This window comes from Mustelus asterias, chromosome 21 (assembly GCF_964213995.1).
Source record: "Mustelus asterias chromosome 21, sMusAst1.hap1.1, whole genome shotgun sequence".
Classification (NCBI taxonomy): Eukaryota; Metazoa; Chordata; class Chondrichthyes; order Carcharhiniformes; family Triakidae; genus Mustelus; species Mustelus asterias.
The window spans coordinates 77,410,764-77,424,350 of record NC_135821.1 but is presented as its reverse complement, the minus strand read 5'-3'; the positions used below and the strand labels follow the sequence as shown (position 1 = coordinate 77,424,350).

At 43.0% G+C, this 13,587-nt stretch overlaps 1 protein-coding gene across 1 annotated transcript in view; it reads right to left on the bottom strand.

Annotated features, from left to right (window-relative positions):
* Positions 1 to 865: 865 nt before the first annotated feature.
* LOC144508991 (S-adenosylmethionine decarboxylase proenzyme-like) overlaps positions 866 to 13,587 on the bottom strand; it is a 79,674-nt gene continuing 66,952 nt past the window's right edge. The window contains exons 8-9 of the mRNA XM_078237211.1: positions 7,840 to 7,995; positions 866 to 988 (exon numbers count right to left, since the gene is read on the bottom strand). Of these exons, the coding sequence (XP_078093337.1) occupies positions 866 to 988; positions 7,840 to 7,995 (279 nt within the window). The remainder of the gene's footprint in view (positions 989 to 7,839; positions 7,996 to 13,587) is intronic.

The window sequence follows — 13,587 nt, the reverse complement described above, 5'->3', positions numbered from 1 at the left end:
CCGCTTATATCCCTCTATTCTTTGTTTGTTCATGTGCCTATCAAGATAAGTCTTAAATGTCGCTAACGTAACTGCCTCAACCACTTCACTTGGCAGCACATTCCAGGCCCCCACCACCCTCTGTGTAAAAAACTTCCCCCGCACATCTCCACTGAATCTTTCCCCTCTGATCTTGAACTTATGCCCCCTTGTAATTGTCATTTCTGCCCTGGGAAAAAGCTTCCAATTGTTCACCCTATCCATACCCCTCATAATTTTATAAACTTCTATCAGGTTGCCCCTCAGCCTCTGTCTTTCCAGGGAGAACAATCCCAGTTTACTCAATCTCTCCTCGTAGCTAAAATGGTGGTTACATGTTTAGAATATCTGTTCAAATCTATGGAGGATGCCTGAATACTGAGGTACCAAGGTCCATTATACCGTACAGTATCTATTCATGATTACACGTACTAACCAAAGCATTTAAAGCAACCTGAAATCCAGTTTGCAAAATTGTTTTTCCCTCTCTGTATGTCATAGATGAGGTAGAGGAAATGAATTCCAGATTTGTCTTTTATGCAGCAGGTTGCTAAGTTAAGATTTAGGAGAGGTTTTTTTTCTTTGCGGAAACCTACCACTTAAAAGCCATCAGTGGAAATGGTACACACCGATGCAGAGTATATTTAACAAAGATGTTATCTTAACGATATTGCACCAAATAACTGTATTCAAAGCTTGGCTGATACGGCACAAATTGGACTGCACTTCTCTGCCTGTTTTAACTATGACATGCAAGCTGTTACAATAGATTAACGTAATTGATGCAGTAATTCATGTTTCATGCTTGGTTCTGTACAGCTGGGGTGTTTTCTTCTCTGCTGTGAAGCTAATGCTTGACATAACTCGCAAATACAAAGCTGTAGTTGTTGAATTGAGCATACTGCAAATCTTTGCGCTTGAATCCATCCACGGCTGGAGGTGCCGAACAGGAGATGTGACATTTCGAACTCTGCAGGGAATCAGCAGAATTAATTATAATGTCTGGACTCAGCAGTGTGGCTGTGCTATACATTTACCAGCGCGTTATTTTCTATTTGTGGTATTATGCTTATTAAATCAAGGGATCTAATGCTCAGGAATATAATATTCACTTCCGCTTAATAATGTGGCAGCACCAAGCACCCTCCGTCCAGCCTTTCCCAATTTACCTCCCTGCACCAGCCACAACCCCCAAAGCCTCAGCAACACTTCCCTCTCATGATATTTCTTACAGATTGTATTTTATTTAATTAAAATTATAACTGAGATATTATTTTGTCAATAAAGTCAGCAATTCCAAAGATGTGCGGGTTAGGTTGATTGGCCATAGTAAATTGTCCCTTAGTGTCAGGGGGGTTATCAAGAGAAATACATGGGATTATGGGAATAAGGCCTGGGTAGAATTGTGGTTGGTGCAGACTCGATGGGCTAAACGGCCTTTTTCTGCACTGTAGCGATTCTATGATTCTATTACAGAATGCCGAGAAAAATAATTGCATTCAACAACATGTACATAGTTGACCAATCAGAATTAGGCCTACAGAGTTCTAAAGTGATGATTATTTTTTGGTAAAGGTTAGTGTAAAATGTTTTAAATAACTGGCACAGCAACACTGCAGTAAGAAATAGATTTTGTTCCATCCAATCTATGATGTGTCTGATCTGTTTATATTGCATCTACCAACTGATCCTGTGAGGGGGGATGAGACTAATCTTAAATAAGAACAGAAAATGTTGGATAAACTCAGCGGGTCTGGCAGCGTCTGTGGAGAGAGAAACAGAGTTAATGCTTCGAGTCCAAATGACCCTTCTATAGAACCTCTCTTCAATATATTGTGACTTGCAGCTTCTGTTAGGTTGCACTGGAGATTTTTTTGGAGGCGGTGGGGGGTGGGGGGGGACACCATTTAGCTAAATAAATACGAAGGATTGCGGAATTTCAAGCCTGATTTGCTTCATTCCTACGAGTTCAAAAAAATAGTGCTGGAAATTGGTCCCGCCCACACTCCTAAAACATTGTTAGAAATTTCCATTTGCAGGTCATCTCTGGGTCTTTTGAGAACAAGGGCACTAAAAGATCTGTTTTCAAAGCTTTTAAATGTGATTTTAGTTTAATTTACCAATAAGCTGATAGCTGCACCCCAGCATAACTCAAAAGTAGTTTTAAGTTTTTAAATACAAATCTCAGTATTTAAAATCTGCTAACTCAGAGATGGTCAGGTAATTAAAATGTGCTGAGGCAGTGGCGTAGTGGTATCGTTGTTGGACTAGTAATCCAGAGACATAGGGCCCTATTTTACCATTGCCTCGCGCCCGTTTTCGCACGTGAAAAAGTGGTAAAGTCGGGTGAGAGGCCATTATCGCGCTGTGCTGTGGACGGGGCTTAGTGCTGGCGGACCGATCGGAGCTCTGAACTGTGCATGCACAGGTCGAAAAAAATCTGACAGAGCGCGCCCGGGCACGAAACAAAAAAAAAAGCAGAAAGCGGAGAGAGCGGCTCTCTGACGATCATCTTCTGGTCGGGGGGTGGGTGGGGAGGGGGGTGGGGGGGGGAGGGGGGTGGGGGGGGGAGGGGGGTGGGGGGGGGGGGCAGGACCCAGATCATCCTCTGGTCGGTTGGGGGGGGGGGGGGGGTGGGTGTCCGCTGCCAGTCTGTGGCCGATCCATCCTCCCGGAGTGGACGTGCGGCCATGCCATCACACAAAACATTCAGGATGAAGCGATTCCTCGCTAAGAAGATGAAGCAAAACAGTGGATCCGCATGAAAACCGGCAACAAGATCAGTACAAGTCTGAGAGGAGACACTGGAGAAGGACCAAGCTGGGCCTGTAAAGGGATACACCATCACTGGTACACTACCAGCCACAGCCACAGCCATCTCTCCCGCTCTCTTGCCCCTGCAGGGAAGAGTAACCACCTCACTTGGCAGTGCATTCCAGGCTCCCACCACCCTCTGTCTAAAATACTTCTCCCCACATCTCTACTTAACCTTTCCCCCCTTACCTTGAACTTGTGCCCCCTGTAATTGTCATTTCTGCCCTGGGAGAAAGCTTCCAGCTGTTCACCTTATTTATGCCCCTCTTCCATCAGGTCGCCCCTCAGCCTCCGTCTTTTCAGGGAGAACAATCCCAGTTTATTCAATCTCTTCTCATGGCTAATACCCATCATTCCAGGCAACATCCTGGTAAACCTTTTCTGTACTCCCTCCAAAGCCACCAATTCCTTCTGGTAGTGTGGTGACGAGAATTGGACACAGTATTCTAAATGTGGCCTAACCAACGTTTTGTATAACTGCAACATAATTTGCCAACTTTTATACCATTAGTAGGCCGGTACAAAATGAATCTACCCGAACTCATGGGACCACCTATTCATTCGGCATTGCGTGAGTTGCTGCACAGCTTGGTTTCTGAAAGGGTTTCATGCATCAGTGAATACTCCAAATTCCAAACTTGTAACTGTGAAAGATACTCTGGATAGTTGCTCCATCGCACATTGATGCTGTAATTGAGTGCTTCGGAACAGTGCAGTAATGTACAAACAATGTGCTGCGTTTTCTTAATTGTTTCCTAATGGTGTGCAGTGAAAGAGGTGCTTAGAATCGATGGGTCTCCAGTCACCATCCCAGGACCCAGCAGCAGACATGAAGTACCTGAAACCCATATTGTTAGATGGACTTGAGAATCTCTCAGCAGCAGCTTAGTTCACTGATGTTGAAGTTAGGGCTGTCTGTATTAGCTGCACTGTACAATAAAGAGCACCAGAGAGAACAGTCAAATAAACGCATTCAGCCTCCGGCAGTCAAACACTAAGTAAGTGCCTTATTGCCTTTTGGGTTAAATTGAACCTCCCACCCCAGGCCATCCTTTTGACCCTCCTAAAAAATCATTTTGTTGTCACTCATGCCCACCTTTCAAAAGCCAACTGAGTTCAGGAAATGAAGATGCAGAAACTGTAACAAGACGTAAATTCTTATCCTTCCCCTTACGCTCTGGCAACTGGTTATTACAAGCAGTACTGAACAAACCCTATCAGAAACCATCCCTATAGACTTTGCAGTTTAAAATGGATCAAAGTGTTGCTCAGTTTTATTTGTTCAACTCAGCCACATCAGCACGGTAATGCACAAACAAAACGGCCTACACCATGTTCCAGAGGCTCAGAAACGTGTGATTAATTCTGCTCCTAAAATATATTCACATTACAGAAATAATTCATTCTTAAACTGAGCGTAAATAAGATTATATATAGATTCTGCTGCATGGAGGTTATAAAATACAAACAAAATCATCTAACGAGAAATACAGGAGCAATTAAATCACCAATATTATATTCCCTCCATATTTCACTGTTTGAAAATAATCCCCCACTCAAATGAGATTCAGCAAAAAGTAACATAAGTGAATAAACTGGGATTGTTCTCCCTGGAAAGACGGAGGCTGAGGGGCGACCTGATTGAAGAGGGGCATAAATAAGGTGAACAGCTGGAAGCTTTCTCCCAGGGCTGAAATGACAATTACAGGGGGCACAAGTTCAAGGTAAGGGGGGGTGGGGGGCGGTGGGAAGGTTAAGTAGAGATGTGGGGGGGGAGTTTTTTTACACAGAGGGTGGTGGGGGCCTGGAATGCACTGCCAAGTGAGGTGGTTGAGGCAGATATGTTAGCAACATTTAAGATTTATCTAGATAGACATATGAACAGACAGGGAATAGAGGGAAACAGGCGATTGGTCCAACATCATTGAGTAACATCATAAAGTCAATCTCAAAGTTAAAAAATCCTTGGAAAATGTAATGAGATGGGAAGAAACAGGACTGAGGGAAATGTACAGCCAGTAATCTCACTGCTGTGTCACCTCAGCCCCCACTCAGGACCTAGATATTATCTTTTCTTTAAGTTAGGGAAATGAAGATTGAATAAATAGATTAAATAAACATTCCGATTTACATGAGGGTAATTCGAACCATCTGTTCTCATGTGTGACAATCACTAATGATGAGTTCAAGGGAGTTGTTGCAGTCATCCATGGCAAGGCTGCACTGGGTCTGACAGTGCGGGAGGTAAGGTTCTCTGTCGCTCTGCTCTATTTCCTGATGCCCTCACATCTGCTCAGTTTGAATATACAAAAATGATGACGCACAGCACTTGCACGCTCTTTGCAACTTACAAATGACTTACGCAACTTGTTTGAAAGTTGATTAGACTGCATTTTTGAAATTCAGATAGCAAATAAATCTTTGTTTTAATGAATTGCAAATTGTAATTAGCAACTATATTTGGCAGAAGATAGTTCACAGAATCATATAAGGTAACTGATTACACTTGGGGATTTACAATAATTTGCACTGGTATTATAAAGCAGCACTTACAAATGGGTTTAAAATAGTGACAATTACAACATAGCGCTGTACCGAATGTGAATTTTATTATTTGTTGAATCAATGGTAAAGGGAGTTTTGACAAAAATATAGCATTATTGTTCTGGACACACTGTCTATGAAATTAGTGGGAAACCTGATTTTTGCCCATGGTAGGATTGCTTTTATGTTGTAACTGAATTCCTATTGAAACCAAAGTCAAGCTTTCCATAAACATAAGGGAGAATCATCTAATAATCTGGATGTTGTAAATGTCCTCCATCTCTCCAACTTTGTGCATCCAGTTTCTATCTCGCGCCTCATTTATATGCAATTTGCCACAGGCACAAGCAGGGCCATATGTTACAGGAAAACATTGCCTTTACAGTAAGCTGTGTATTGACTCACATGCTGCAGATTTTAAATACCACATCACAAATATACCATGCTAACTTATAACCAAATTGATCAGTCCAGTTTAGATGGCCAGAGGTTAACAAAATAAATATCACGTAATGCCTTAGTGCGTTTGGAAAGGCTGCGTTTGAAGGTAATGATTTTTGAAGGAAGAAGACCTCCTGGTGAGATTGTGTTAATTGTAGATGAACCGCTTCCTACTTAAATGTCTTGTTTATTTGACTTGTTTTTTATCTGTGAATAATGTTTATTGGCTGATTATGTGGTGTAAACAAACCACCATTTTTTAACTAAATTGTTTACTTTTTGATGATTTAATCTTATTATAATTTTAGTTTTAGTTTGAAATGTTGTTCGCTCGAGCGAAGCCGTAAAATCCCACCCCACATCCCTATTAACCAAAGATGGTCATTAAAATGGATACAAGTCGATGAACACCGTGGGCGGGATTTTCCACACCTCCCCGCCATGTGTTTCATGGCAGCGAAGGTGGCCCGCCATTGGCCGGCAAAGCAGGAGTTCACCATCAGCGGGACCAGAAGATCCTGCCGGCAGGAATGACCGGAAAATTCCACCCTTAGTCACGCACCCAATGTCTGTATCAGATCCACAAGTGTGTTGTATTTGTAATGTGCATCACATACGCCTGATGCTGAACTCCAAACTCCCATTTCTTTACAGATGAAGAACAGTTATTTTAAAATGATCACGTCACTTCATAATATGTTCTTTAAACATAGAACCAGATTTTTACAACCAATTATAACTGCCCTCTGGTTGGCTGTAACTAGTTTGCAAACAGTCCCACATCATCTTAAAGGGCCAGGCACGTCAAACTCACAACCTCCATCCAGACATTTCATGAAAGATTCACCAGTCTTTAAATAAAACCAAAGTACTCTGGTGTATCATGCTGATCAGATTTTAAAGTGAAAAATTTGCCTTACGCTTTCACTTTATTAGATCAAATGTCATTCATAAAATATCAAAGTGACAACGCATTAATCTTTGGAAAAGTATCAAAAAAAGAAAAAAATTGGTCTTCTGCTGATTTTGATAAACTGACTTCTCTTGTGTGGTACAGACTTACAATCAGCTAAAAACCTGGTGTATTAGACATCCAATAGATCATTCCTTCTTCGCTAGAAGTGTGCGGTGGGTACTTCAGAGAGCATCTTATGTTTGGATAAGCACAAAAATTAGGATGTGATTAACTGCAGAACTTTTTCTCACAGGAAAAGTTGAGCAAAATAAACTTCACCTCTGCTCCAATTCCACGCAATGGCCTTAGAGGGAGAGTCCAGGTTAAATACCATTTATCAGTGGACAGCTCTCTCAATGTAGACCTTCCACATCTACAAGAGAATTGCTACCACAATGTAACAATTCTCAACATCATACAATAATACATTGTGCAACAGCCCTTTCCTTATAAAATGGTATACCTTCCTACCTATTCATTCCAATGGGACAAGTTGTCTGCTATAAATTAGAATAGGGCAGGTTAATCACATTGTGCATTCTATTCCATTTACCCACATTTACAGTTAGAGAAGCACTTGATAAACAGTATTCATGATCCGGTAGATAATACTGAGTTGTTCAACATATAACCTCAAGGTCTATCAGGATCTACTCACACCAGTCAGCTATTATTTAAAGTTTATTTATTAGTGTCACAAGTAGGCTTACATTAACACCGCAATGAAGTTACTGTGAAAATCCCCTACTCGCCACACTACGGCACCTATTTGGGTACACTGAGGGAGAATTTAGCATGGTCAATGCACCTAGCCAGCACGTCTTTTGGACTGTGGGAGGAAACCGGAGCACCTGGAGGAAACCCACGCAGACACGGGGAGAACGTGCAGACTCCGCACAGACAGTCACCCAAGCCGGGAATCAAACCCGGGTCCCTGGCGCTGTGAGGCAGCAGTGCTAACCACTGTGCCACCGTACTGCCCCACAAAGGTAAATTCACCTTTGTAAATTGCAAATCCACCTAACAAAACAAACAAATTTTTGCTGGAGCTTTGAGCTGGAACTCACCTGATTAGCAAAGAGAGTTGTAACAAACTTCCCTGGTTTGAAAATGTCCACTACCATCTTAATCAGTCTGGTGTAGGAATTCAAGGCTAGATTAGTTTCGAAGCTTACGTAGGAAAAGTCAGGTTCTGGCGTGATGTGAATGGTCCAATATGTTCCCTATTGTTATGAAGAGACAAAGAAAGAAGTAGCTGTGGAAAAATGGTGCAATAAAATGTGTGCATTAATTAAAACTCCATCCAACAGCAGCCCATTCAGGGGGAAAGAGCAGAAACACAAACCAAGCACAGATTTCACAATCACTGCCTTTTAGTCACTCGGAAGAGTTTGTTCTCTGCAGAAAGAAGCTACCCTGTGTTTTCAAACAAAAGTTTTGCTGCAAGAATTGTGGCAGATGCATCTTTCTTCTGCTGCATTCAATATTCTGGACTGTTTGCTGAATATTTATAGATATTCCTAGCCTAAATTCCAGAAATTCCTATTCATAAGGCATCTTTAACATAAACCATCTGAACTGTGAGAAAGGTTTTAGTTCAAATTTATGTGATCCAGAATGTATTTATGGGCTGTGTTTATCCTGACTATGATGTGGAGATGCCGGCGTTGGACTGGGGTAAACACAGTAAGAAGTTTAAGAAGTGTGGCTTTTGCTACCAAATAAACCTGTTGGACTTTAACCTGGTGTTGTTAAACTTCTTACTGTGTTTATCCTGACTAAGCAATGCTTCGATTTTAAAATTCTCAGCAACGCTGTCAAAGCCCTCCATGACCTCATCTCTCCTGATCTCTGTAACCTCCTCCAGCCACACAACCTTCCAAGTGCTTATCCAGTTCTGGCCATCTTGAGCATCCTTGAGTTTAATCGCTTCACCGATGGCTGCCATGCCTTCAGCTGCTTGGGCCCGAGCTCTGGAATACCCTCCATGAACCTCTCCAGCTTGCTCCTTGAAACTTTCCTTCTTTGACCATCTGCCCTAATATTGCGACTCTGTGTCAAAATTTGCTTATAACACTCCTGTCAAGTGTTTCAGGGCTTCTTCTTACATTGGAGTCATAGAGGTTTCCAGCATGGAAACAGGCCCTTTGGCCCAACTTGTCCATGTCGCCCCTTTTTTTAACCCCGAAGCTAGTCCCAATTGCCCGCATTTGGCCCATATTCCTCTATACCCATTTTACCCATGTAACTGTCTAAATGCTTTTTAAAAGACAAAATTGTACCCGCCTCTACTACTACCTCTGGCAGCTTGTTCCAGACACTCACCACCCTCTGTGTGAAACAACTGCCCCTCTGGACCCTTTTGTATCTCTCCCCTCTCACCTTAAACCTATTCCCTCCAGTTTTAGACTCCCTTACCTTTGGGAAAAGATGTTGACTATCTCGCTGATCTATGCTCCTCATTATTTTATAGACCTCTGTAAAATCACCTCGAAGTCCAGGGAAAAAAGTCCCAGTCTATCCAGCCTCTCCTTATAACTCAAACCATCAAGTCCCAGTAGCATCCTAGTAAATCTTTTCTGCACTCTTTCTAGATTAATAATATCCTTTCTATACAAATGTCATTTGTTCTTGTTATTAAGCAGGAGCCTGATGTAGAGATTGTGATAGCGCAGACATTACTATTGTGAAAAATAAATCTCTGTTTTACAAATCTGATACTTCCCAATCTTATGGGAAAATAATAAATTCTGTAGACCTGTTAGAAGATGCACTCAACGATACACTATACTCTATAAATCTAATAATATGATATGAAATATCCCGAAGCATTTCATAGACAGTGGTTAATTGGAAGCCCATTTTCTGTAGTTCTATTGGTAAACACTATTTTACGCACAATAACTTATTATAGTGCTATTAGTGGAATAAAACATCCCAGTGAACCCCACAGGATCATCAGAAAATAAAAATGACACCAAGGCATAGCAGGAGACATTAGGCAGGGACCAAAAGCTTGATCAGAGGCAGTTTTAAGGAACATCTTAACTGAGGAGTGCAAAACAGGAGAGGGGGAGAGGATTAGGGAGGGAATTCTAGAGCTTGGGGCCCAGGCAGCTGAAGTAACAGCCACCAATGGTGAAATAGTAGAATCCTACAGTGCAGAAGGAGGCCATTCGGCTCATCGAATCTGCACCGACCACAATCCCACCCACACCCTATCCCCATAACCCCATGCATTTACCCTAGCTAGTCCCCTGACACTAAGGGGCAACTAAGCATGGCCAGTCCACCTAACCCGCACATCTTTGGACTGTGGGAGGAAACCGGAGCACCCGGAGGAAACCCACATAGAAATGGGGAGAACATGCAAACTCCACACAGACAGTGACCCGAGCTGGGAGTCGAACCCGGGCCCCTGGCACTGTGAGGTAACCACTGTGCCACTCTGCGGCCCAATGAAAATCAAGGGTGCTCCAGGTACACAGTAAGATTCCACAAACAGCAATGAGATGAATAACTGGTTAATCTATTTTTGATGGTATTATTCGACAGAGTGATGCATGGAAGAGCAAATGGTGACGTGACGGCAACGTAACTGGATAAGAATCCAGGGGCGTAGGCAAATCCTCTGGGCTGTGTATTCAAATCCCACAGCAGCAGCTGATGGAATTTAAATTTAATTAATAATTCTGGAATTGGAAACTCGTAATGGTGACCACGGCAACCAGCATCAATTGTTGAAAAAATGCAACTCATGAACTAATGTTCTATAAGGAAGGAAGTCTGTCGTCCATATGCAGTCTGGGTGTGACTCCACACTCTTAGACTCTTTGACTCTTAGCTGCCCCTCTGGAAGGATCTAGCGAGCCACTTAGTTGGACTAAAACCACTTCAGAAACACCGTACTGATTAATAAACCAGCTGGCAGCACCTCGTCAAGGACAGTTAGGGAGGGAGAGCAAATGCCGGATTTGCAGTGACGCTCACATCCCATGAAAGAATTCTTAAAAAGCAGGATACTGAGCAAAGTCCTTGCTCCAATTGAAATTGGTCCACAGGACATTTAATGGCAACATGAGCTTTCTCTATCAAATCCTGTATTCATTGGAATCACAGTAAGAAGTCTCACAACACCAGGTTAAAGTCCAACAGGTTTATTTGGTAGCAAATACCATAAGCTTTCGGAGCAATGCTCCTTCGTCAGATGGAGTGGTCTCTGTTCTCAAACAGGGCACAGTTCATTGGAATCAACAGATATTGAAGTACAGCATTCTTTATAGAGGTAGAAACTGATACTTTTGCTGGAGAAAGCTAGCTATTAATTTTGGATATATCCTACAAAGAAATTCCAAAAGTAATAGGTTAAATTGTGAAATGCACAGAATGGTTACAGCACAGGAGGCCATTCAGCCCATCATGACCATACCAGCTATCGGAATGAGCAATTCACCCAGTGCTATCCTCCCGCCTTCTCCCTGTGGCACTGTACATTTTCCTTTTCAGATAAGAATCCAATTCTATCTTGAAAGCCTCAACTGAATCAGCCTCCATCACACTCTCAGGCAGCGCATTCCAGGCTTTAACCACTCGTTGTGTGAAAAAGGTTTTCCTCGTGTCTCTCGTGCTTCTTTTGCCAATTACCTTAAATTTGTGCCCTCTTATTCTCAATCCTTCCACCAGTGAATAGATTCTCTCTATCTATTCAGTCCTGACTCCTTCTATCAAATCTCGCTCAAGCTCCACTTCTCCAAGAAAAACAATTGAAGCTTCCCCAATCTATCTCTGTAACTCAAGTTCCACATCCTGAGAACCATTCTCATCAATGATTTCTGCACTCTCTCTCTCATGCCTTCACATTTTTCCTAAAGTGTGATGCCCAGAATGGTCATTGCCGGCACTTGTGTAGCATGAATATTACTTGTCACTTGTCAGCCCAAGGCTGGATATTGTCCAGATCTTGCTGCATTTGGACATAAGAACATAAGAAATAGGAGCAGGAGTAGGCCATCTAGCCCCTCGAGCCTGCCCCGCCATTCAATAAGACCATGGCTGATCTGACGTGGATCAGTACCACTTACCCGCCTGATCCCCATAACCCTTAATTCCCTTACCGATCAGGAATCCATCCATCCGCGCTTTAAACATATTCAGCGAGGTAGCCTCCACCACCTCAGTGGGCAGAGAATTCCAGAGATTCACCACCCTCTGGGAGAAGAAGTTCCTCCTCAACTCTGTCTTAAACCGACCCCCCTTTATTTTGAGGCTGTGTCCTCTAGTTTTAACTTCCTTACTAAGTGGAAAGAATCTCTCCGCCTCCACCCTATCCAGCCCCCGCATTATCTTATGAGTCTCCATAAGATCCCCCCTCATCCTTCTAAACTCCAACGAGTACAAACCCAATCTCCTCAGCCTCTCCTCATAATCCAAACCCCTCATCTCCGGTATCAACCTGGTGAACCTTCTCTGCACTCCCTCCAATGCCAATATATCCTTCCTCATATAAGGGGACCAATACTGCACACAGTATTCCAGCTGCGGCCTCACCAATGCCCTGTACAGGTGCATCAAGACATCTCTGCTTTTATATTCTATCCCCCTCGCGATATAGGCCAACATCCCATTTGCCTTCTTGATCACCTGTTGTACCTGCAGACTGGGCTTTTGCGTCTCATGCACAAGGACCCCCAGGTCCCTTTGCACGGTAGCATGTTTTAATACGCAGAGGGACCTGGGTGTGATACGCAGAGGGACCTGGGTGTGCAAGTCCACAGATCCTTGAAGGCACGTCGCCTTCAAGGATCTGTGGACTTGCACACCCAGGTCCCTCTGCGTATCTACACCCTTTATGGTTCTGCCATTTATCGTATAGCTCCCCCCTACGTTAGTTCTACCAAAATGCATCACTTCGCATTTATCTGGATTGAACTCCATCTGCCATTTCTTTGCCCAAATTTCCAGCCTATCCATATCCTTCTGTAGCCTCTGACAATGTTCCTCACTATCTGCAAGTCCTGCCATTTTTGTGTCGTCCGCAAACTTACTGATCACCCCAGTTACACCTTCTTCCAGATCGTTTATATAAATCACAAACAGTAGAGGTCCCAATACAGAGCCCTGCGGAACACCACTAGTCACAGGCATCCAGCCGGAAAAAGACCCTTCCACTACCACCCTCTGTCTTCTATGACCAAGCCAGTTCTCCACCCATCTAGCCACCTCCCCCTTTATCCCATGAGATCCAACCATTTGCACCAACCTACCATGAGGGACTTTGTCAAATGCTTTACTAAAGTCCATACAGACGACATCCACGGCCCTTCCCTTTCTTTGTTCTTTGTTCTCTTAAATATACAAATATTCTCTTGGAAGAATAAAAAAGAAATACTTTCAGTTATATAGTGTCTTTTAAGACCTAAAGACACCCCAAAGCATCTTACAGCCAGTGAAGTACTTTCAAAGTGTTGCCATTGTTATAATGCAGGAAATTCAGCAGCCAATTTGTACACAGCAAGCTCCCACACACAGCAATCAAATAATGAACAGGCAATCTGTTTTTTTGTAATCAGAAGTTCTCCATGTTGAACACCACTTGGAAGAAGCACTGAGGGTGGCAAGGGTATAGCATGTACTCTGGGTGGGGATTTCAATGTCCATCATCAAGAGTGACTCAGTAACATCACCACGGGCCAAGCTGGCCAGACCCTAAAGCATATAGCTGCTAGACTGGGACTGCAGCAGGTGGTGAGAAGCCAAGGGGGAAAAACATACATGTCCTCACCAATCTACCTTTCCCAAATGCATCTGTCCATGAC